We start from the raw sequence: 26747 nt of genomic DNA, 5'->3' as shown, positions 1-26747 counted from the left end.
TCAGCTAGTACTATAATCTAATACAAACAATTCATAATCAAAGCTCATAACCCAAGTATGTGAGTGGTATTCTTTCCAGAGTATGCTTTAGATAAGTTGTTTGAACATACCATTTTATGTAATTTTTATTGGAATGGTTGTCATAGAGACATTATTTCAGCAAACAACCTTTTTCAAGTGTTTATGTATGTGCAATCTAGACCCAATTTCGGCCGGAGGTCTGAATAGCAACATTTAAATTTTTTTTAATATTTGTAAAACATTAAAAATACAAAAAAAAAAAAAGTGTATTTACAAACCAAAACTTACCTGGTTGATAAACTTGAATTTGATGAGCTCCCCGAATTTGTGTTGTAGGAAAGTCCCTGCGGATCCAAGTCCACATCACTGAAATTAGAAAAAAAATTTTAAACAAAAATTAATAAATGTTTCCTTGCAGACACTTTCTTATAACAATTTCTATAGGCATATATGTGTTTGAAAATATGAAGAGACAAAACAGTTGTGAACCGCTTGCCCACTACACTAGCACAATGATGCAGATTTGCTTCCCGACAATGTCAAACTAGAATTTGTTTTCACAGAAACATGGCCGAAATTGGAGTTTTTCACTGGTTAAGTTCAGGAAACTCATGGTTCTTCAACAAACATTATATCGCTGCTCTAGATCGGGGCTTCATTCTTGGTCACCTCTCTGGGGGATGGCAAATGCCTACGTGTCCTTCTATCAGGAGGGTTGCACTATGAACAACTGAAAACTGACCCCTCTCATGGCTACCATCATTATTTATGATATAAAAATAATATATATTAAAAATTACTTTACAGGTAGCAGATTACATTACATGGTTAAAAATTATTATTTTGTAAGTTATCAAGTAAATCAATTTTTTCCTTTAATGTAAATTAATTTATTAAGTAACTAAACATATTTAATACTCCACTATTTAGAGTAAACGTTAAGTATGGTTCTATGGGAAAAAAATTATGTTCAAATGTAAAGTTAGTTCAGGAATTCCTTTGTATCAACAATACTTTTAAAAAAGTTTACAGGGGGGAAATAGCAATTTGAAACAAAGTTGAGTTTTGATTGTTTCTGTGACTTCATTATATACTAAGGAAAATGGTAAAGATTATCATTAATGAAAAACTCTCATTAAGGAACTGATGGCTCTGAGGAGTGGATCGAGAAAGCTTGTGGAACGTGCAAGGTATAGGGCATGTTCGGAAACTGTTTCACAGAAAACATTTTCTTATCCAGTGCAATTTTAAATCAGGAGGGTTAGGATGGCCTGAATCCACCAATGATTACCCTGTCCGCAAAGGAAGAAAAAAAAAAGCACATACAACATAACTTTCGCTACTTATAACTAAACACAAAACAACGGGAAAACAAATTTATGTCAAACATAAAAACAAAAATAAACCAACACTTAACAAAACACATTACAGTACCTTATTTAACCAAGACCATTTTCACTCATCCCCAAAGCAAACGTAAATAAAACTTAATAAAATAAATTGGTTCATTATAAATTTGTATCAATGTATAAAAAAATCTTATCATACAGCATAAAATAATTAGCAAGATGCTTCTGTATGAATAACACGATTTTTTGCTACATACCAACAGTGATTTTTCTTCAAAGAATATGGTTTCATTGATCAAATTTTTTTTTTTGCATGTTTAGGAAATAGGATTTGCACATTAAATAGAAATAAGAGGAAAATTAAGAAGAAAAAATATTGTGAACTATTAATGGTTATCTTACAAGCTACAAGAGGAAGAATATCCAACAGAATTAGATAAATTAATATATGGTATATTTTGTGAATGATTTCTACCAAGAAAGATTAAAGATGAAAGAGTGAGAGAGCAAGAGAAAAAGAGAAAGAATGAGAAATATAAAGATGGAAGAGGGAGAGAATATGAGAAGCATACAGTAATTAATTAAAGGTCAAAGCAAGAGCAAACAGAATTAAATTGAAAAGGTCAAAATTATTATTATGGACAGAGTTTAATTAAACTCTAGAAGCAGGGAATTATAATCTTTCAGAAACTGCAAGCAGCACGGCACACATAAGCAGAAAATAAAGCAAGCTGGGAATACTGCCATGTAGCAGTATGAGGTATAGTCTGTGAACATGTAACTAGGCTCAGATTTAGTTTTCAAAAGTAATATGCCAGTGGTCTAGGCATACATATTTCTACCACATATGTTTCTCACCAATGTTAGTAAACAACTTCTTGTGGTTGTCGAGTGTTCATAAACACCTTGTGCACATTTAGGAAAATGGCAACACCAATATTTTGATAACTTTAAAATATGAGCAGGGTTCGTACGCCTCCTTAATATCACTAAAAAGTTCTTAATTTGACTAATTGAATAATGGACCTTAAAATTCTTCACATTTCACTAAGAATCTTTAAAAACTCTTTAATAAAAACTGATAGCATGCAAGTATTAGATAAATGCAGGCATTTTAATGTTCTTTTGTTTCCAACTTGGCAGCAAACAATGCTTTGTGGATGCGCAGTAACTTAGGCAAATTTCGGGACATGCGATTAGATTTTATGTATAAAAACACTCTGAATTCATTATTCATATTTTGTATCTTACATTTAAATTGAAAATGTGTTTTTTAATATGTACAACTTTGAACTTATAAAGTAAGTGTGATTAAATAAAATGTTAGGGCCTCAAATTTCACTAGATACTCTGCTTGGGTTAGAGAAGTGTTCCAGAGATAATTATGGACATTAGGGGCATTATTTGTAAGAATTGAACTAACCAAGGATATTATTTTTTGTGCAATACCTATCTAATTTCTTTTATAGGTTCTCGGGGGTTTCTTTGATGTTATATTTTTAATACCTCTTGATAGTGTAGGCAATGAAGTCCTTAATTTTTTATGGCACAAGAGAGTATGAACCATGACAAGACAAGTTACAAAACAACAGATTAAAGTAAAATGTGGATTGGAAATAAAGTTTCAGATCGAAAACAAAACAAAAACAGATTTGGGTACTAAAAAAAAACCTTTGACAAGTATTGACACAACAGGAGTATTTTTTTTTTTTTGCAAAATACATAGAGCACAGAGTAAACACACCCTACACCTTCACGCAGGATAAAAAAACAAATTGGTGCGAAATACGTGATTCAGACAGCACGGCAGTCACGACAAAAAAAAACCCACAACATTGTGCACGGTGTGATCACACAGCTTCACGACACAGTTTGTCCGTTCCAACGATTCCCGGGAGAGTGGGGTTCCCTTCGTCCCGTCGCGACAAAGAAAAAAAAAAGCGGGAGGGAACAGCACAGACACGCAGCGACACGCAGTACCTTCTGAGGTCGGTACGGGAGGACGAGAGCCCTATCCCGGACATCAGGTGGTCCAGAATGAGCGACTTGCGCTCGCTCGCGCTCCGCCTCAGCTTTCTACAATCATCACAACTGAGGTTGAATTGCTTCCGAACGAGCGAGTCTTGCAAAAACAGTTTCCCGAGGCTCGTGCTAAAATACCAGACAGTCAACTAGAAATTACACCAAAAAAAAAAATTGGTGTAGCTAAAACTTAAGAAAACATTTCAAAATTTAAAATATTTCTTCAAAAAATACATATTAAACTACAATAAAAACAACACTTCTGTGGATATTCAAGAATTCATTGTGTGGGGGTATGCATGCATGCATGTATGTATTTATGTATGTATGCATTAATGTATGTACTTAACTATTGCTACCTCCTTAACACACGTAAAATGCACATCTAAACATAAAAATGAACTATCAGGTCTTGGGATTCTTACCAATGACTCTCCCTTCAAATCTCAGCCAAGACTAGTGTTTCTTAAATTACTTTTAAAGTTTGTGCTGTGTATAAAGCATATTTTTGTTTTAAATTTTAACTGAAATAGCTGTTAGTAATGTTTAACAGCAATTTCACAAAGTCAAAGGGTTCTTGTGGTAGGTACACTAGTGCATGAGGAGCAGATTCAACATTACAGAAATTCACTATTAAGCCTTCTGTACCCCTGTAAACAAGTAGCAACAGGCATCAAGGCACTGATTACCAAGTTAACGTGCTTGTGTCCTAAATTATTTTTCTTGTAATATCTCGTGTTTTTGCTTATAATTTTAAATAAATTCAAATTATTACCATATCTAATTGTTTACAAAATTTTTTTCCCCCTTCCAAACAAAACTTATTTAATGTTTTTTTTATGAACTTAAAATGCAGTCCTAACACATACTGGAAGTATAAAATCATGTAGTATACCATTTTGTATAGACAGTTTGTACGTAGCCTTAGTCTTCAAAAACTTTATTTTTAATATATGATTCTATAATTCTACAAAAATCAGGTTTTCCGAAATCCATAGAAACTTGAGTTTTTAAGAGTTTCGGGAAAAAAATAATTTTTATTTATGAATAATATACTAAAAATAAAGGATGAAGACAATGGAAACATTCAAACGGTTAATCAAAAACAGGTATAGTACATGATTACATGTTTTCAGCATATGCTAGGATTGAAATAAAAATTGCACTCCAAGTTTGGTATAAATATTTTAGTGCCTCTATAATTTTGACATAGATACTTTGTTCCGATGATATTGAATTTTAATAAAATAATATTTTACAAGCAAAAAAAAAAGTTTTATTAAAATTATCTGAAAATAAATTTGGCAGAAAAAATAGTAAAAAATGGTGTACCAAAGGCATCAAAAGGAACAAATTGTTATTTGAAAGGAGGGGGGGAAAAAGAAGAGAAATACTGAAGTTTACAGTAGGGAATTTCTTATGTTAGTAAGTTGAAGCATTGCGAGGCAGTGACAGGTCGATTGTTGGAAGTAGATATGTGGACGTATTTCTAATAACTGATTTTATATTCGGATTAGCTTAGATATATCAAGAACTAAATATAACATAAACTGAAATAATAATTTTATAGTAAATAAAGCATGGGTGAAGGTTTGTATATTATAATAACTGAGATATAAAAAAATATCAACATTTTCAGGCCAATATTTTATGGGTATCGATATAATTCAGAAGATTGATACATTGATGTGTTTATAAGTTTCGCCCCTATGGGGAATGCCGGAACTTTGAAGCGGAACGGTAGAGCACACACTGACTGACACCTTCCAAATTTGGAACAAGGTGACCAAATGTTTTTATATTACGGAGATGTGACTTGACCCCACAAACTGACACCAAGTCAAAGGGTTTAGGTTATTATTTTCTGTCCCTTTTTAAATATTTCAATAAACTATTGGTCAATTCACTTTTTGTAACTGTGGTTATATTGGTACCAACACATGCCATGTTTATTTCACGGAATTTCATTTATGTGCTTTGTAAGACAACAGCGAGGTATTAATGCTTAACTGCATTTCTCAAAATTTGTTACTTACTACTAACTACCTTTGGCCTAACTGTATATGCAATAGCAATTAAGCAATTTTGGCTTCGCAACAACTCAGCCAAAAGTTGTTGGCAGCTATTGAGTGTTTCACTCTTAGATTGCAGTAGAGAGTAATAATGGCGCCCACTGTTGCCAGAATTGTACTACCCAGCTTGATAACATTTAAATTATTTTGTATATTGTCATTAATTCAACGTTTTAATTTTTAATGTTTTTTTTTAAATTTCATTATTTGCTGATTTTTCTAATATCATAAACTAGTGTATGACAGTATTATTACAGTTGTAGTCATTCTGAAGGAGGAAAAAAAAAACAATTCAAAGCTAAAACAAACCAACTATTTCACTGGAGAAGCTATTTTCAGCAGTCCCAACACTACAAATAACAAGGCATTCAATTAAATTATGTGCTACGGTCAAATACAGAGCCAAAATTTTTATTGTTAAATAATATAAAAAAATGTTGATAGCAAGATGGCGTATTTCAATTACGTCTCATTAGAAATTCAAGTAAAAAAATGACAATAATATGTATTTTGTAAACGCTCATTCCAAATTTTCCTTTAAAATAATATTTTTCAGATACTTTCATTATGTGTTAGTTAGATTATGTAGGAGTGCATAAGGCTTGTGCTCTGAGGCACACACCTGACAAAAGAACAGAGAAGGGAACCAGAAAAAAAAAAAAAGCCACTGAAACGCACACTGCGAACTGAGGACGGGTTTTAATTTTAAAGCTATACATGGCACCGCGCCGACATCGACAGTCGCTCCTCATCACCCCTTCCCCCCCTCCTTTAACAAGGATGCCGCGATCCACGACGCGCTAATCCCGCGACGCAACGAGGCCAGGGTCGGGCGACGCGACCACCCGCGTCGCCGATAGCCGAGCAGAACCGAACACAGCCGCGGCGCGGTACCGACCAGCGACCACGCTACAGATAAATAGGTAGGGTATGGAAAATGTTAGCATTTATTATTTTACAAATTAGCATCTGCAATTGTGGATAAAGATCGCAGGCTTTCAGGGCCATTGTCTGCATTTTGTTGGCTTCGGGGTTTAGACCGTGTCAGGTACCTAATTGTCTTGCGACGTTTCGGCAGTCATTGCAGCTGCCATCATCAGGTAGACTTAAGTCAGGTCACAGAGTTTATTTTCTACAACAATTTTGAAAACTGTTCAAAAATATGTAGCACTAACGCGGCATTTTATGAAGGATAGTTTTACAAATTATGGGAATTTATATTAATCTAGCTGAAAAAAAAAGCATTTATTTAGAAAATGAGCTAAATTGCATTTTTGTTGGAAATGGGCAAAATATAGCATCTAAAGTGTAAATTAAATTAGCATCAATAGCAAGATGCTGATTTTTCCGACCCCTATAAACAGGACTTCTCGGTATCACATAACTACATGAATTTGTGTTTACTGTCCGGTTCCATATTTTCGTGAAGAAATACATATTTAACACAAAATGGTACTACATAAGTATGCACAGAAAACTTCTCTCTGGAGATTGGTTACGACGCAATTATCCCGGCAAAATTATTTAATCATAGTTATAATTATTTGCCCAATTAAAAACAGACGTGTCTTGCCAAACGCCTTCGTGGGTCGCCTCCCTAGCGGCTGGCTCTCCCCTCCCCCTTTTTTTTCCGCCCCCTATAGACACATGGATACCTCGCTGGTAAAAACCACTCCCACACACAACCACATGGCAGTACAACATTTTTTTTCTATTACCATTCTTGTAACTTCTCAATTTTTTTTATTAATGTTCATTACATCACTAAAGCGTTCAAGACGCCAGAAACTCAATAATTATTGAAAATCTAATGAGCGAAATGTTTTCAGAACGGGGCACAAAGCACGGAGGGAAAATTTTTATCCCCATACAACTCCCGCCACTTCACTACCACGCTAATAACTACAGACCTGCAAAAATTCGCGGATTCATTCGGTGATAGGCTAGAATTCAAACACATATACCTCTTAGATAATTTTGCTATTGGCTTACTGTTTGTTCATCTGGACGAATCTCAACCAGTTATAAAGATAAACCCTCAACCAAAGAAGGATCGAATCACAGAAAAAACCAGCCGAGACGACTTACAAGTCGGCAGCCAATGAACTCGCGTTATTTGCCCGAGTGTACAGAGGGGTATGAGCAGTCTTAACCTGAAGGCCATCGATACCGCGAATTTTGCAGGTCTCTAGTAATAACTAGACCTGAAAAATTCGCGGATTAATTCCGTGATAGTCTAGAAAGCAAAAAAAAAAAAAAAGTTTGCCTTTTTACTGCATCAGTGATTGGGCCAGAGTATTTCTGAATTATATTCGGCCAAAGAAAAAAAAAATTAACAAAAGAAGTACCGAATCACTAGCGTCCCAGTCAACAGGTGTCACGAGTCAGTAGTAGCCAATGAGCAGACGTAATTTTACCGCCGTGCATAGAGGATCATGGAGTATATCCTACAGGTCATTGTAAATCTCGAATTTTTCCGGGTGTCTACTAATAACCTTCAGTAGTTCAACAGTGCTTGTACAGTCGCAGTGGAACTGAGAGGACGACGCGAGAACATGGCCGCACACCAGAGACTAGAGGAGGAGGAGGGGGAGTTGGTGGAAGGTAGGGGCGGACGCCGGAAGCTGACGGGCGTCAAGACGCCTGGCCCAGGCCACGACGTCACCCGGCGCACATCCATCACTAGAAGGGGAGGGATGAGGGGACAGAGCTTCCCTCCCCCTCCCCCCCCCCACGCGGGGCAATCAATTCGCCGGCCTGCGACGTTACCGCGCCCGGCTAGCTCCCTCCGCCCGACCATGCGAGGGACCGCAGAACCGTTATCGGCGGACGTGCCAATTTTTCTAACGTGGCTATGACGGGGTCGTTACCACAACGGCACAACGCCGAACGTACAATAACGCCGAATGCCAAAATTGACCGCGACGCCGACAGCTAGAAAAACTGCTGTGCACCACAACGCCGAAAAATGTTGCTGCGGGGAGGGGAAGGGGGGGGGGGACGCACAGGAGCAAAATTAAAAACAACTGAATGAATTTGTGTGCTAACCTTACCTAACCTTAACCTTTGTGGCAGTCCTGCAATGAGATTTTTCGGCGTTAATGTATTTCGGCGTTGTGGTACACAGCAGTTTTCTAGCTGTCGGCGTTGTAGTCAATTTGGCATTCGGCGTTATGGTTTTCGGCGTTATTGTACGTTCGGCGTTGTGGTGCGTCCCCGCTATGACGTGCCATCAAAGGAACCTGACAGTGTAAATAATAATAATAATAATAATAATGGATAAAACAAACTAAAACTAGATGATATTAACTTAAAAACCCTTTATTTGCAACTCATAATTCGTGTAGCAATCTAAATGTTTAGCGTGATTTCTGCTGTTTGCAAATTAGACGCTATCTATCTCATACTAGGCTCGTAATTTGTTACTTCTAGCAGAATGCAAGCCAAACTGTTCCAGAACATAAAAAAAAAAACAATCCTTTTATCGCCTTGATCCATCATGCCGTATTTATCAGTCCACCAAAAAAGAAAGTCTGACACTATCTTACACCTTTTTTTTCGGCAAACTAGTCATGCCGAAGAATACGATTTATTAAAATTAAAAAAAACCGTTGAAAACGCTGGAAAACGTTAACTGCAGTCGACAACGTACAAACGAAGACAAATTAAGTGCGCGCTCCCCACTCTCCGCCCTACATGGCTCATGCCGAGGCAAATCCGTCCGTCGCTTCACATCAGTCGGACTATCTCTCTCGTGCAATCTGTTACCGTCCTGACACCGGTACAAAGGTCACATCACGCCAAAGTTCTTTTTTTTCTCTCTCTGGAGCAAGTACATAGATTAATTATTGGCGTGGTCGAATTGTTCTGTCGCGTGCCACCACTGGCACGCATGTCCAAACGGTTCGCCATCCGTGAACTAGGCTATAGGACGACGTCGCCGATGATCTGCGCAAGATGAGGCCAGTAGGAGATGGGTTTGTCTGCTGCCTCGTCCAAATACTTGTGTATATCAAATAGGATGTTGGTATGTAAGTACGACGTCGATAAACTCAGGACACCGTTTGGCCGATAGACATGAAAGTTGGCACATCGAAGTGTTTTGTCCCCCCCCCCCCCCCACACGTAGAAGGCTTTTATGCCATCCATTTTGTTATAACTCTTCATTCACTTCTATACCGTTCAACCAATAGCCAGAGGTAAACAAAAAAAAAAAAAAAAAAAAAAAGCAATTGAGTGTCCTTTATCCAGTCACATAGCGCTATCAATTTTACTTAAAATCGCGGACAATATATCATCCTGTGTTCAGCCCGGGCAACGCCGGGTACAGCAGCTAGTATTTTGTATGCTAGAGGTTAGTAAATTGCTGCGTAATCCGCGTTGACATGACATAAACGGCATTAGATATTTTTTTTTTCCTTTGGAGCTTTATAAAAGATCGTGTCTTACGTTCCGCCGCTACCTAATGATTTGCCAGAGTAGAGACACAGAACTGAAGTGGCCATTGCTTCCATTACTCCGGACTTGTTAACGAAAGTGTGGGAAGAGATGGACTTACGGTTGGATGTGTGCCGTATAACTAAAGGTGCACATATTGAACACTTGTTTTTTTAAAAAACTAGATTAGTTTACCTCAATTCGATGTATGATGTGGTGAATAGTATAAATCAAACTGTTATAATATACCATTGTAACTGGTACATTATTTTATGGGCTCTCTGTATAACACTAACTGAAGGTCGTCTAAAAAGTACCCTATTCTGATAAAAGCCCGCGTAGCAAATTTTCACCCTTATAGACGTTTGGCGCGAACAGTGTAAGAATCAGAAAATCTCAATCCAAACGGACGTGTAAATGCTTCAGTTTATCGCCACAGCGAGCACAACTAGGAACACCGGATCCCTGTCGCACGTGAACGCCATACTGGAGAACGTGCGCACAGCACAACAGCACACCACACGCATGGCTGGTTTGCGTTGTTCTTGCCGATGTGGCAGTCCACACAACAGGGATCCAATGATTCTCGCTGTACAAGGTGAACGACTCAAGGGATAAAAAAAAAAAAAACAAGCATTTCCGGGCGAATGTTCACTGCCAATTATGCCTCTTCCACAAGTCCTGATGTTCACCAAAATAAGTTTTCACGTATATTTTAGACAAACTCGCTATAGAGGGGACCAAAAACAAAACCTTCTGTAGAATGTATTTTTATATTTTTTTACGTCTCGTCGGCAGGAAAATACACGTATGGGAAATGGAAGGAGGCCGTGTTTGTTGTAAGGAATCAATTCAGGGCCAATGATGGAAACTAAGGAGCCTCCCCCCCCCCCCCGAGGGGGCACACTCCCTAGTATTTAATGCACAACTTTACAGACCCCAAAATAAAAAAAACCCTTGTACACGTTACTGTGGCCATAAATGTAAACATGGTCTGTGCGTAATCGCAGTACTTGCGGTTCCATCAGGGTAAAACCATTGAATATTATATATATTCAATGGTAAAACCCAAGCATTAGAAGGAAAAAAAAAAAAAAACTGGAAACTCAGTCGGGCCAAGTAAAAGTAATCCCAACACGAGCCAGTAAACTGCCACATCAGCAATATCTCACTAAAAGATGCGAGGATTACTTATTCAAAGGAGGAACATGCCTTAGCCCACAAAAAAACACTATCAAAACATTAACGTTAAAAAATAAAAGTAACAAGCCACGATGAATTTACTAACTATGAATAATTCAACACAACTGTTGACAACAATATCTAGTTATCGAATATGAACCTAAAATTAGACATCCTATCAACTTCGGAAGTGACGAACCAGATGGGTTTTAATTACAGATTTCTCCAATAAATAATAAAGGCATTATTTTCTATTGCTTCATTCCTATATGTAATCCCTGTTAGGGTATAATAGGAGATTTATCAATCTAGTAATAGTTTTATCTTCAAATCATTAATCATTTTAATTACATTAGCATGCTCGGAAGAGGACTCGCATTCAAAATCATCAGGACTAATTAGCAGAGATGCTACCAAACAGGCCCTTTTTAAAGACCGCTGGCAGTGTAGAAGGAGGTGGGGGGCTAATTAAATGAGGTGACAGCATCAGAGTAAACTAAACGGTAATGGCTGTCTTCCCTTACAACACCACCTCACAACAAGAGATAAGATAAAGAAAACATTTCTCTAGTGCAAATAATATTAGATTCTCGTTATCTATGATTAGCCAGATTAGTCACAAATATTTTTCACAAGGTAAAAGTGGATCATCTAGTTAAAAGCCTAGTTACAACAAGTGTCCACAAGCACAGTAAACTGCGACGCAATGGCATATTAATTAGTCCAGCAATAACTCTCTCTCTCTCTCTCTCTCTCTTAAAAAAAACAATCAATCCACTCAGAGGTAATAAGTCTACAATAATAACTTGTGCCGATTAAAAATTAAAAAAAAGTCTGTGTGTTTTAGTTATTCGTTTTAACAGGATGACCACACACACATGTAATATAATTTCTTACTGGGCGAAACGAAATGTTTATAGAACGGCTCAAACCATGTAGGGCAGCGGTTCCCAAAAGGTGTTTCATGGAACCCCGGGGTTCCGTGAATCAGAAAGAATGTCATATAAAGGCACAATTATTTTTAAATGACTCTTTGAAGGAGTTGGGGTTCCGCCAAGAGAAAAGTCGAAAACAGGGTCCCTGTCCGAAAAAAAAAAAAAAAAATTGAGAACCGATGATGTAGGGGGTGCAAGACCAACTAGTTTTTTTTTCTTCTCCCCTACATCTTCTCGAACCCCTCCGGAACATATCTACCTTACCCCCACGCTGATAAACATTCTCGACTCGTGACGACGACAATACAACCAGGCGACCAAAGTAGTTCGCAATGTTCAACATACACAGGAATTGTAAACTGAAATGACGTGGCAACGCAGTAGCTCGATATGGCCAAAAGGGGCCGGTATTTGTAGATCATGGCCATGTCTTCCCCAATGTCCTCGTTGACTGTCGTCGTGCGTCGCCGTCTGTAACGAACTCGCTGCCGACGAGACGAGTGACGAAGGGCATATCTGCTCGGAAGCTGGTTGCATTGCTGCCAACGTCCAGGCTCATCCACAAGTAATAAAATTCACGCACTCAATTAAAAAAAACGCTTTAAACTAATGAGGTATAACAGTTTACGCCAAATACTACAGTTTACAAAATTAATATAAAACTCACTCCTACACAGTAACGAGCTTGTGCACCCATTAAATAGTTCTAAAACCTCACAGGTTTACAAACCCCATCGATATTTTAAAAAAACCTAAAATAAGTTTCAGGGTGTACATTTACGTTGAGCATTGACGAAAAAAAATTTACCTTCTTATTACATGAGCTACATAACCTACCCGAGTGAGATTTGTCGTATGAAACGCTGATACACATAGGCCTACAAGTAGTTTAGTTTCTCAGCTTCGTAATACGTAAAACTCCATTATTCCGTTATATCAACGTATAAATCCGCAACACTTGGCAGCACTGTGTCGGGATCCACAGACAGACGGCTATGGCGACGAGATGACACAGCCGTGGTTCACAGCTGCCTTCCGCATAGCGGAGGCGAAGGGACAACACAAAACGAAGCAACCACTTCACTTTAAGTACAAGTATGTAACCAACAAAATTTTACAAGCTCTTTAAAATATATACTTACACACGTTTCACAAAAGTACCCTTTTTGAACTTGTAATGACTAGTGAATTATCACAAGTTAATGAGTTACACTGATCATTCTCTTGGAAATATATTGTACTCTAGTTTTTTTCCCCCTAGTGAGTTAAAAAAAAAATATAGATGAACTCAAATCATAAACAATTTTCTGCTGGAACTAAATGAATAATAAATGTTACCCATGCATTAATTAAATGAGGCTAAGCTGTTAAATATTGTTAGTTACAATTGTACCAACTACTACACCTTTAACACAAAATCAAAAATTTTACTTGTGCCAATTTTTAGACAATCTATATAAAACACTTTGTTACTAACAAGACTTGTGCCTTTGTGAAATGGACCGAAAGTCCTGAAACCAGAAAATTCTCCACTAAGGGAAAAAAAAAAAAGATTCTCCGATCCAGACGTAAATAGAAACCGGTACTAAGCCAACAGGAAGCAGCATCCTAAATGAAATAAAAATTAAAAAAAAAACATTCCCAAGATGTGCCTGCAACAACGACGCTCACAGTCCTCCTTCAGCTACAAGCAAATCTGTTAACGTTTTCTAATATGTAGCGCGGTAAAGAGAAAGCGAGAAAGAATGACAAAGAGAGACAGAAGACAAAAGGGTAAGAAAGGAAGAGAGTAAGAAAGGAAGAGAGAAAGAAAGAGAGAAAGTAAGGAAGAGATAAAGAAAGGATAGAGAAAGAAAGGATAGAGAAAGAAGGAAGAGAGAAAGAAAGGAAGAGAGAAAGAAAGGAAGAGAGAAAGAAAGGAAGAGAGAAAGAAAGGAAGAGAGAAAGAAAGGAAGAGAGAAAGAAAGGAAGATAGAAAGAAAGGAAGAGAGAAAGAAAGGAAGAGAGAAAGAAACAGTGAGAGAGAAAGGGAGAAAGATAGGGAATTCATTTAAATGAAATCATGAACAAGACACCAAAATGGTTTATTTGCGCAGGACGATTAGTCTGCAAGAAAAGACGGGAGACGCAGTGATAAGGGGGTGCCAGCGGGCCACTGCTGGGCAAAGCTAAGGGCGGATCAACGAGCACAGTTCCGAGTTTGCCCGCCGCATTCCTGGGGCGCCTCGCCGCCTATCGCCGCCCCATTCAGGCGCGGGGCCGGCGGCGGTGCAGTGTCTGCTATTAATAACACCTGCCGCCACCGTCTGGCTGTTGCAAGGGTCACGTGTCACCCGCACGAGCTTCCGCCGCACACTGAGGAATGTTCACCTTAAAGTGTAGGAGGAGGGGGTGGAGGATGGGGGGGGGGTAATTGTATCCCCCTCGGAAAGGATGCCTTTCTTACTTTTGGTGGCGGGAGTGTAGCTGGGTAGAAACTGGAAAGGTAGGCCTACTCCTTTCCGATTTCTTAAATGTTTCGGTTTTAATGCAAATATGCACTGGAAAGGTATCCCCTCGGAAAGGTTAGGTTAGAGGGAATAACTTCCACTATTTTAAAGAAGAAAATAATACGCATTTTAAGAAATCGGAAAAGGGTACCCTTTCCAAATTATTTTCTGCTGTGTCATCGTAGAGAAAATCCTGAAAGGTATTATGTTTCATAGCTGCAAACACATATCTATTGTTAAATAAATGTTTTGCTACAAAGTGCTTATATTTTGTCAACCATTTTCAAATCAGAACACAAATTGATTTATCTTTGTAAGATTTGTGCAATTGCATGACTTGATGTAAGTTTTTTGGACATACGCCATTGCTAAGCACTTTTTCTGTAGAAGAAAACTGGAAACTAATTTAATTAATTTATTTATTTTTAGTTTTTAGTTTTCTTCTACAGAAAAAGTGCTTGGCAATGGCGTATGTCCAAAAAACTTACATCAAGTCACAAATTGCTTATCAATAATCAATCGGTATCTAAAAAAAAAAAAGCACACATATATTTGCAATATTTGATGGTAAATGATATATACGTAAGGAAGGGATACGATACAAATATGGTTTTTTTTTTACTCCGCCATGGACCGACAGACCGTGGGAAGGAAAAGGTGGGTCGCCAGCTGAAACAGTTCGGGGAACCACTGCTCTCGTGTGTTCGGCAGCAGTAACGCGGGAAGCCGCGCGCACGCAGCCAGGGGCAGCTCGCGGCCGGCCGGCTATAGATAGATAGTCCCCCCTAGTCCCCCTAGTCTCCCTCTGAAGACGTCGGCGACCTGTCTCGACGGCGCGGGACGCCCGCGCCAAGACTGCCGACCCCCCCCCCCCTTTTCACTGAAACCCCGGGGCACGCGACTGCACGAGTGCCTCGTTCCGTTTCCTCACCGACGCGTTCCCCGCGCACCGCCACGCAAGTTTGTTCCTGTGGCCTTCCCGGGCAGAGCTCCAGGAAAAACCACAAGAATTCAAAACTACTCGAGATATCAGAATGGGGCCTGCTTACGAAAAAAAAAAATAATAAGACTACGTCGAGGGCGGATGAGTAGGCCTAATTCTGTGTTTTGGATTTCGTTTGAAAAAAAAAAACAACATATATATGTATATATTAGAGGAGTGAAAATGACAACAACAAAAACGCGTGATTTACTACAAGATTATCCGGTACAGATTCTTGAAAGCACTCAAGAATCTTGTATCTCTTATCTACCAATTCTCCGCCTTATATTATGGGCGCTTAGAGGCGATACCAAGCTAGTACCACCAGCGAATCTCGCACTTATTCCGCCTCACTAACAAAAGCACGCGCCACGACTAGGCAATCACCTGTCTCAGATCTTCGAGACCGACTTTGTTGTTTCAGGATACTTCCTGTAACCACTTATTGTCATCTGCGCAGCAGATGCTCCTATCTTTGGCGTCGTTTTCGGAGGACTCGGACCGTAAACAAGAACTCCCCAGGTTGTTATTTAATACCCGCTTAAATGCAGACAGGCTGTTTTCGGCATGGGGATAGACTGTGGAAGTAATAACTTACGATCGAACATTTGACACGCACACTAAGTTCCTAAGACCGTGGAGTCGAGTCTTGCCCATGGAGATGGGTGTTTTCAATTTTATTTCCTCGATGATCGGGTTGTTTACATGCTGCCCCCCCCCCCCCCTTCCCAACCACCATTATGACGCGCAGCATCAAGGTCGGGATGCTAAATGTCTTGTGAAACGCAATTAAATGAATTGCAAAGTACGGTTCGTTAACAAGGAGGCAGGTGGTAACAATCTACAGACAGCGCCCGTGTAAATATGGTGTAGTCATGCCAACGTAGCGAACGCGCGAGCGAGTGTTTCAGATAGAGAGATTGTGTGTGTGTGAATAGATGAGTGTTGAGAGCGAGTGTGTGTGTGAGAGAGAATGTGTGAAAGAGAGATAGAGATCGCGGGAAAGACAAACGTTTACAAAACATTTCAATCAAAATAACCACCGCGAGCCTTCCAAGAACAGACTACTGACTCCTCTATTCTCGCGTGCACACAAGAACTTGGCATGCATTCATACTTCATTCAAAGAACTGAATAAAAAATTTGATACCGATATACATCTCAAGGTATTTCTGACGCTAGTATGCCGTCACAACTTCAAAACGTTTATTTTTTTACACTTAAGCAGTAACAACGCTTCCAATTTTACTTACTCGTGCTAAAATTTACAAGATAATAAAAACGTTACTAGAAAACACCTCGATATAGCCACAAACGTTAAAAAAAAAAAAAAAAAAATGGTCAACAGATTGACGTAAAACATAAAATCTGAATTTCAGCTAAACTGAAATCAATTAAGTTTTACTGAACATGTCGTGACTGAATTTCTCCACTTTAAGAATGATTCATTTAAACTATATCACAATGACCGTCAACTTGTACGAAGCCTTTGAGAACAAAATATTTCAAAGCATAATAACGTATGCTAAAAAAATAACAATATTTGCCAGGTAAAAAAAATTGCGCGTTTACTTATAGTAATCAGATTTAAACTGAAAATACTGAAAAGTAAAAAATTACGAGAAAATTTTCAAAAAAGTAAAGACAAAAAAAATCGTATGTCCCAAAAACGAGCAAGTTAATATTGGGAAATGATCTTTTAAGACATACTTAGCACATTAAAAGATTGCGAACTGAAATATTTCAATATAATATGTGTTGATATATTTTTGATGGTCCAAAAGCTGTTTTAGAAAATATGTTTATTTAATAAATCATACTAACTGAAACAGTTCAAGTACTTGAAGATTGTGAAATGCCTTTTAATAACAACTAAATTTTTATTGACTCCAATCTTCGAAGAGCTTTATCGTGGTTCAAAAGATTGGATTCAATCAATTTGGTGTTAAAAGGTCTTAGCACTGTTTCACACGCTATGTTAGGTTTTGTCTTTCATTTTCTAATCATTAATATAATCAAAGGACTATCTAAACATTTAACATGGTAACTCTTATGCACTGTTGTTTTTTGTGTCGAACATATTTTCAACTGAAATGTTTTCTAAGGACTGCATGTATAAAACAAGTGCGCAAGTAACTAATACGGCCAAGAAGAAAAGAATATGGCGGTGGTGAAGGGGAGAGGTGCCAATCCCCGGAACCCGGGCCCAGTTAGGTAATGCGTTTAGTTAGTTACCCCTACAATAAGACCAAAATTACAAGTCAAATGCCATTAAAAGCCATTGGAAACCTTGTAAGTTTTACGAATTGTGCATATCACATTTACCGTTATGACCAAAGTACTAAGTACTTATATATATATTTTTTAATTCGGAGCTTGAAAAAGTATTGTGCAAAACAAAATATTTTCCCCCCGGGCCCCGTACGGGCCTACACCGTTAAAAATTTCCTACCTTAAATGTACGAAGGATGCTGGTTACAAGTCATCCGGCGATTTTCGTACATTTACGGCTACCTTCGTTAAGTTTGCGGAAACCGAGTCCACTTGCTTCGAACACCAATCCAAAATACTCTTGGTGTGTTGACAAATCACGATAGCAAGAACACTCTATTTCGGTCACCCGTGAGAGAGTATCCTTTGTTCAGAACGAAACGTACAACGCGGAAATGTTAAAAACACGGCGCGGTTTCTGCGAAGAATCAGCTAATTGAAATTACGAAGAACCCTTCGTTTATTTAGATTTACGCTCTTCTTTTGAAAATCCTCTGGATTGACCAAAATCCAACAGTGTGTCAGGGACGTCCGAGAGAACGCACAAGTTGAGCCATCGCGGGAACAACAACCACGCCTCTAGAAGGGGCAGCGTGCAAGGAGGAAGGGAAGCCTACAACTCACGTGGTTTCGGTTCCTCTGCAAGAATTTCCGAAGATTTCCGAAGTTTTGCGTTTTGGTATCAACGCCACTTCAGCCGCTGAATCATAAGTTTCCAATGAAAACAAGCATGTTGTGACTGACCCAACCTAACCTAACCCTTAGATTTTTTTTTAATTTCAATTTTTGAGAGAAATCCGAAGTTTGCACGAACGTGGTAGGGAACCGAAACTACTTGAGTTGTAGGCTTCCCGTGCAAGGAACGTCCGTGAGCCACCAGAAGAGGCAGTGGCGGAGGCGACAGCGCCCCTAGTGCGGAAACGCTGGCATGTGCATGGCTTGGAAGAGGGGAGAGGGTGGCGGGGGGGGGGGGGGGGGGCCCCACAAGACGCGGGCTTGTCCCCTCGGGCTCTATACATAGCTGCGGACACGACCTGGCCACGCTCCCCACCTGCCCGGCGGTCAGCCCCGGCGACTTGCCCCGCACTGACCACCGCGGTCCGAGGTCCGCGTCTGCGTCGGCGAGTGAGGCTAGTGCTTCTAGCGCGGTGTCGCGCAGTCTTCTCGTCGAGCGCAGGACAACTGGCATTGTACCCTCGAGTGCTTTTCAAGAACCTGCACCGAGCGTCTCATTCCTCTTCTACTCTTTGTAAACCCGAGTGTACACTAATTGTAAACTTAATTATTACATCATTAGTACATCATTAGTATTGATGTTTTTCACGTAGTTTCATTTAGCCATAGAATATCTATACTAATATTATAAAGCTGATGATTTTGTTTGTTTGGTTGTTTATTTGAACGCGCTAATCTCAGGAACCACTAGTCCGATTTGAAAAATTCTTTCAGTGTTGGATAGTACATATATCGAGGAAGGCTATAGGTTATATTATATTATCAATAACATTAGGGATCCTTACTGAAAGTCAAATTTAGAATCAAATGCGTTGGAGGGGGTTAGATACAACATGCAGTACACGTACAAAGTGTGTGATGACAATGCCGCAGGCGCTAGAAGTGCAGGCGCTAGAAGTTTATTTCCTATTGCCTATTAACATTGTTGCCACGCACTAGATGCCTTATCATTCTTAATTTTCCCATACAAGTAAAAAACACCCGTGTGATATTAACAACGAAGCAATCAGTACCCTCATATAGAATACATAGAGATAGTGTGAGGTATATATGTAGATATAAAGAGATAAATACAGATAGAGAGATACATAGATATATAGGACTATAGATGTAGATAGAGATAAATATATATTTAGAGACATGGATAGATTATTTGTATATCTGTAACTACTTCAAACATATTACAAAACAAAACTGAATGTGGCATTGCAATGCATGCCGAGCATTAGCTAGATAATGGAATCTTTTCAATATTAGTAATCCCTTATTTTTCAGTTTTTTTTTCTATATTGCTTTATAGAGTCTAGATTACATACAGACCAAATAACTATAAACTGGCAGAACAACGTCTGTCGGGATCTGAAAGTGATATAAATTATCTTGCACACTTGACATTCAAATTAAGAAGACAATTACTTACTACATCTGATCTCTAAACAGTTCCCCTTCACCCTGTGTTCAGCCCGGGCAACGCTGGGTACTGCAGCTAGTATATCTATATTTCCACATGAATTAATATAGCTATTTACTTTCATCATTGGATGAACTAACATTACACATGAAAGTTTATTGCTGGAAATAGAAAAACACGTATTTGCAGTTAATTGAATTACAGCTCTGTTTTATTAGTGTCGACAACATTTTCACTCTTCTAAAAAAACACGGTTTAAAAACGAAAAACGGAATAAAGAATTAACTACTTATCCGCCCTAAGCGTAAACTTAAATATTTTTTCCCCCTCCCCCGTTTACAGGCACACCACTCGGGACACATTGGGCAGTTTTCAAATCGCGTGGTTTATTCTGAAGCTCTGCACGCCGTGTGCGTTTCCGGGCCATGCGGGGATACCAAGAGCGATAACCGCGAACTGTAACCCGCCACAGAACAGTAAACACGGTAAGAAATTAAAACCGACAGTAACGAACAACTCTGAGAAGAAAAAAAAAAGCCAGTCATGGGGACTGTCAACAGAAGTGAAAACTTCAAACTTTGTTTTTAAATGTGTAATATGACATCAATTCTACGTCAAATGTACGTAAGAAAATGATTTTGGTATTATATCAATACGATGTCAGCATGATATTTATCCTTACAACATTTTTTAGTCACAACAGATGTCAGTGGTATGTCAAAATTACGTAAATATTCATTACCCAGCTATGACTTACCAGTGATGTCAGACCTAGGTCATGTATTCACGTGGTCAAATTAACTTCACGTACTGCTACTACAGCATGTCGGTGATGCGAACTCACAAGATTTTACCCATCCACAAAAAGAGTCCAAAACGCACATGATGCAGTCGAGTATATACAATGTATTGGTGTATATATGCGTATACATGTACACAGGCCGCTGCGATTCGCCAGTGTAGCGCAACACGTCACTAGCATGTCGGTGACGCGAACCCATTAAGTTTTGCCCCTACCGAAAATCGCTCAACGCGGCTAAATAAGTTTTCACTTAAAAAAAACGTAATGCCCTGTGGGGCCAAGGTCAACAGCTGGAATCACCATTAAAAAAAATATTTGGACGCGGAAGGATCGATTGGTGGCGGATTACAGGCTGTGCCTAACCAAAGATCTTTCATTGTAATATACCTACTGTTCAAGACAGTTCCCGGCTTGACGAGGCTGAAAAGGGCGACTGCTTGTTCTCCCTCCATAGGGCACGAGACACGGAAGAACGCACCAGAAGGCGTACCAGCTGGAGCACGAAAGGGAACGCGGGCCAAGCAGAGCAGTGTCGCAAAGCGCTGCGAAGCGACGCCTCGTAAGCCGCGGCACAAAGGGCAGTGTTGCCAAACGCGGGAGAAGCAATTCCTCCGCCAGGCGCAATAAATTAGCTGGAATTTTCACGATATTCCGGTCACTAACCAAGAAGGAGGGGGGGACATCTTTTCTACGTTCAGTGCATTGCTTATGGGACGTTCATTAATTACGTGAGGCGATTTTGGTGATTTTTCGACCCCCCACTCCCCCCTCGGTGAGATGTGAGATTTGGTTCGACCCCCCTCCCCTCCAATCAAACGTAAGTTTTTATTTTCAAAATGCGTATTTTGAGTGTACATTCGTTCATCTGTGCTTGATTGCGTTGGATTTATTAAAAAAAACAAAAACATAATTTGCTTTATTATTTTTATTTAAGACAGAACGCAGTCACAAATCACAGTGAGAAAACCAAATAATAAAATACTTGAATAGGAACCAGTAATATTCGTAATAGAATATTCATTCCAATTCAGTCCACGAGGACTCGTGTGTGGTCTCAAGAGTGACTTTGTGGCGTTAGCATAACCGCGATAAATATCACTGTAGACTTTAGCCATATTTTAGTGGAGAAATGGGTTTTACTTAATTGAACGCAGTTTTCTCGCAATTTTACTCTGTTTCTTGCGGGGGAAAAAAAATGAAGCTATGTTTGCCGATAAATCTCCCCCCCCCCCCCCCATCTTCGCAACGTGCGGTTGGGTGATATAAACCCGACCCCCTCCACCCCCCCTAAACGCCTCACGTAATTAATGGAAGCCCACTTACGTGACTATTATCTGTGGTAGCAGTCGTTGACGGGCTGAATTTCCGTTTCATCGCAGAGAGTTCTGATGCACTCAGATCTGTACACAGAACGTTTCATAACTCAACGCCAAGGCGAGAACAGTTGACCGACCAGTAAATCAGGGTTCTGAATTAAAATACAAAAAAAAATTCAAAACGTGTCGTAGTTTGAGTTATAAGCATTATTTGAAAAGTATTTTAATAGACAAACTGCTCTAAATTATCAGATAACTGTGAAAAAAAAATGTATGCTACACGGCCATGAATAACTACTATTGATAATTCAAAATAAAGTAAAACCCAAAATACTTTAAGGAAAAATTTTTTTGAAGACTTTTGCGGAAAAAAAATCTTTGGTGGATAAATTTGACTTCATACTGTAGAAACAAATACTTTGCTTAAATTAGCAAGTTATTTGAAAATATGGCTATTAAAGCAAGTAATTTGTTAAGTTAGAAAAATATTTTTTTTTACAATGTAAATAGTCAAAGTTACCAGATTTAAAAATTGTTACAGCATAAATCATGCAAAAAATCCCCCCCCCCCCAAAGCATAGCATGTTTCATTTGATGTTGAATTATCAATGGTAGAGTTATTTATGATAACGTAAAAAACATTTTTAGTCACATTATCTAATAAATTCGTGCGGGGTGAGGATTAAAAAATGTTTGAAAAATGCCTACAACTCGAAAACGACACTTTTTGAACTTGGTTTTCTGATTCAGAACCGTGACTAATTTGGCCTATCATCTGCTCTCGGCTTGACGTTGAGTTATGGGACATTATATATCACTATGGAAATAACTAATACCAGTAGTTATGATTTGCATACAGTGGTACACAGAAATACATTTGTTACCCGGTAATTTTAGTACAGAATTAAAACAATGATTGGAACGACGTTTATTGAAAACTTTAGACATGGACGGTATGCTGCATTTATTAATTAATCGAAAACCGCTTCTCAATGCCTAAGTTATGTGTTTTAATGGGCTTTAACAGCTATTCCACAAGGAAAGGTGATTTTAAGTAATTATTTAACTCATGTTTTAATGACATATGAGCTACATATAGTATTCAATAAATTTACCAAACTTGATTCAGTAACAAAAAAAAGCAATTAAACAAATATCCAAGGTTTCACATAATAACACAAGTTAACATGCGAGCTACGGTCAGTTCGACAAAAAACACACAATACCCAAAAAATGTTTTGCACCACTTGGATTTCAATACAAGCTCGTGACGAACAATTATTAACTGCGTGCCAAGAATGCGTGTCCACATTCTATGACACCAGAAAACACACTTTACTGCACAAACTTAAAGCAATAAAAAGGCCAGAAATTTGGAACATATATCATGCCTGGTGCTCAAACTTTTTTTTAGAAGTGGGCTTTCTTAAATTTTTATTCTAATCAGCCCACCATTTCGACATTTTTATATACATTATTTTTACTGCGTGATGGGAGGGATATTGCACTGTATTTACGCATATTTTTTGAAGTTTCGAGTACCTACCATATTCTCGCACGCAAGAATGCGATTATGGTACACTAACCATAACACTCGTACCGCGTGCTATAGTTCTGGTATAACACGGAATCACTTGATGCGACCTGGTGGCGCCCAACAAGACGGTGTTTGCGGAAGGGAAAAGGGGTTATAAAGGTGGAATGAAATGAGGGGCGGGGGGGGGGGGGGGTGAGAGGAGGGGGAAGTACACAACGAAGTGCGTCAAAAAGAGCGACCCACCCGCGCCTGCCAAGAGAGCGTAGCCTAGCGCAGCCACTTGCATCGAGAAGCCTAAGATGTACATCAAGTTCCGTCCCTGCCCGAACACGCCCCGAATATTCACCTTCGGCTACCTCAGGATTTGTTTTATTTTTGCGCAGGAAAAATGAATTCAAATATTAAAAGTGGTCGGTTAGGTTAGCTACATTAAAACACTATGGACGGTTAGTTAGGTTAGTATAGCTACATTAAAATAAACAGAGAAATATAAATATATATTTATTTATATAAATAAACCCGAGTTTGGCCGAAGGTTAATATTCGGGCATGTTCGGGCAGGGACAGAACTTGATGTACATCTTAGGCTTCCCACTTGCAACACACCCCTCGTGCCTGATCCTTGCGATTTTTTTTTTCCTAGCCTAAGTTAATTCTAAGTGTGTAGGGGAGGGTCCAGGTTAGGGGAGGACCTAAGTGTGTCTCAGGCCGAAGCCTATACACACCGCAAAGCGAAGTTTTAACGAGACACAACCACGCGCAATAGAGCGCCGAAAACGCACGGGGGTTTCAGGGTCTATATTTATGTTGAGCACTGACAAAAAAAAATTACCTTCATATTACATGAGCTTTACAAGTACTTTTTCATTTCGGATTAGGTTATTAAACTGTATTTTTTAGAAGAATTAAAATTGCCAAAACGCGTGTTTTCAGAGTGATTTTTAGGCGCAAAACAACCGGTACAGATTCTTGAAAGCTCTTGAGGGTCTAGCAGTAAAACTTTATCTTAATTTCTAGGCCATATAATGTTACGGTCACCGCTAAAATTTCACAGTTGTCCTGTGACGACGAGAAGACTGCGCGCCAGTCCAGAGGAGACACCGCGCTAGAAGCACCAGCGAGCGCCGCGCTTATCATCCCGCCTCACTAACACAGATACGCCCCTGACAAGGAATATTAGTCCCTGCCGTCTTTGATATTTCCATATTTTTGGCTATATTTCTACTTTTGAACTATTTATCCCGAAAATCTGGCACGTCAAGGCATAATCATATCTCCAAGATCTTCCATAACGAGTTGCAACCACATTATTTACCGACAGGCTTTGGCCTGTAAACGCTGCGAGGAAACAACTTATTACTTCGGGCGGAGCGACTACAACTGCCGTGATAATCAACACCAGGCCACAAGTGTTGACTTCAACAAGCAGCCGAAGCTAAAGTCCTAAGCCATGTCAACACAAAAAAAAATCAGCATAGAAGATTTTTTGCAAGCGCTATCAAAATGTTTCATACCCCTTAACGCAAATCCGAGTTCGATAGCCTCAAAGAAAAGTTTAAGATCAAGGACAGCTAACTGGCCCGCGTAGACTTTTAATACGATCCACCTAAACAATCTTTCAACTAAGTTCGTATCACGTATCCAATTAGCCTTTGAATCTCATGGCATATCCCATGTAAATCCTGTGGTACAGGATTGTTTCATTTTTAATTAAGTTAGTTGAAAGCTCCTCTATCATAAAAACTTGTCATGTAACAATGAATTATGATTGTAAAATATATAAAAAAACAGTAAAAAAATATATATATATTTCCACAAGACCTCAAAATTTGATGTATTGTGGTGATATTCGAGTTTCTGTTATGTCAATGATCTTTCGACGTACTTAATTAAAAACAGCAAGCATCACGTACCGCAATATCCATATATACATGACCACGAAACATACACACATGCTAGTTATTTCAACTATCGGGTAAACTACGGTGCACAAACCGTCTTAGCATTTGTAAAATAATACGTCAGCACACATGGTGTGAAGCCATGATCATCTCACATAAATATTGAAAAAAATTTTTGTATTATCGTAATCATATTTTTTGTTCCATTGCAACTCTTCTTAGATTTAAAATGATTATTTTTTTAAAAAAATATTATAACATACCAATTCTTTTAATTACATGCCACATATTGTATTTCTTCGTTATCCTACAAAATAATGAATACCTAATAAATATCATGGAAAATTTGTATTAATTCATCGTTGACTGGCCCTCAATTTAGTTCTAAAAATTATTTCTGGCCCTCTGCAATTAATGCAGTTGTCATTACCATAAACCTTTGTTTCGTAGTGGTATTTCCATGATACCACTTTAAAAATATGTTACTGTTTGCAATGTTTCAGTGTTATTGCCGAAATACCTCGCGTGAGTAAGCCTTGTGCTGCTATCTGGTGATTCTAACAAGAACAAGCAACATTGGCTGCTTTAATTTTTCCTTAAAAGTTACACAATAGATTCTAATTTATTTTAAATATATTTCTGTGTGTCTCAAAGGGTTTTAAGGCAGTAGCCCTGACGGAGGACTTCAGACATAGGGTTGCGACCTTGAAGCGTCACAAGCCAGCCGTGGTCGAAAACGCCCTTCTCGATTACAAATATCGAAGTAAAGGGACAGACCACGCCCACAATCGAACCCAGATCCCCGGGCTGCGGGAGGCAGACATGCGAAATTTTAAAACGAAAAATGTCAGTATTATAATTATTCCAACGGAACACAGTTATACATGTATATTTCTTTTAAAGTGACTTATCCATTACAACAAATTGCAAAAACATAAATATGTTGAAATACGTTTTGATATTTTTAGCTGTCAAAACTCGCAGTGGTAACATTTTAATAGCACGCACAAATTAAAAAAAATTAAAAAACCACGCGGACATTTCAGAGCAGTTTTTACATTCGCGTTGTTTATTCTGAATCTCTGCACACCGTATACGTGCAGCCGGTTTAAGGCGGGCGCACGCAACTTGACAATCACAGTCGCACCTGTTGCTTGCCTTTGACCAAGGTCAAGCTTGCAGCTAGCTCAGCTGTGACAACAAACGACCAAGACGGCCCTTACAACCGACCAATACTCCTGCGAACCACGACGGCAAGAACAAGGCCAGTTTACGACCGCACGTC

General features: G+C 38.9%; 1 protein-coding gene across 3 annotated transcripts in view; it reads right to left on the bottom strand.

The window, feature by feature from the left end:
* The window catches only part of LOC134539148 (rho guanine nucleotide exchange factor 11-like), a 517952-nt gene that overhangs the window by 136555 nt on the left and 354650 nt on the right, over positions 1 to 26747 (bottom strand). For all 3 annotated transcript variants that reach the window (XM_063380904.1, XM_063380905.1, XM_063380906.1), the window contains one exon: positions 310 to 387. In XM_063380904.1, coding sequence (XP_063236974.1) covers positions 310 to 387 — 78 coding nt within the window. The remainder of the gene's footprint in view (positions 1 to 309; positions 388 to 26747) is intronic.

This window comes from Bacillus rossius, chromosome 14 (assembly GCF_032445375.1).
Source record: "Bacillus rossius redtenbacheri isolate Brsri chromosome 14, Brsri_v3, whole genome shotgun sequence".
NCBI lineage: Eukaryota > Metazoa > Arthropoda > Insecta > Phasmatodea > Bacillidae > Bacillus > Bacillus rossius.
This window is presented reverse-complemented; position numbering and strand designations above follow the sequence as displayed.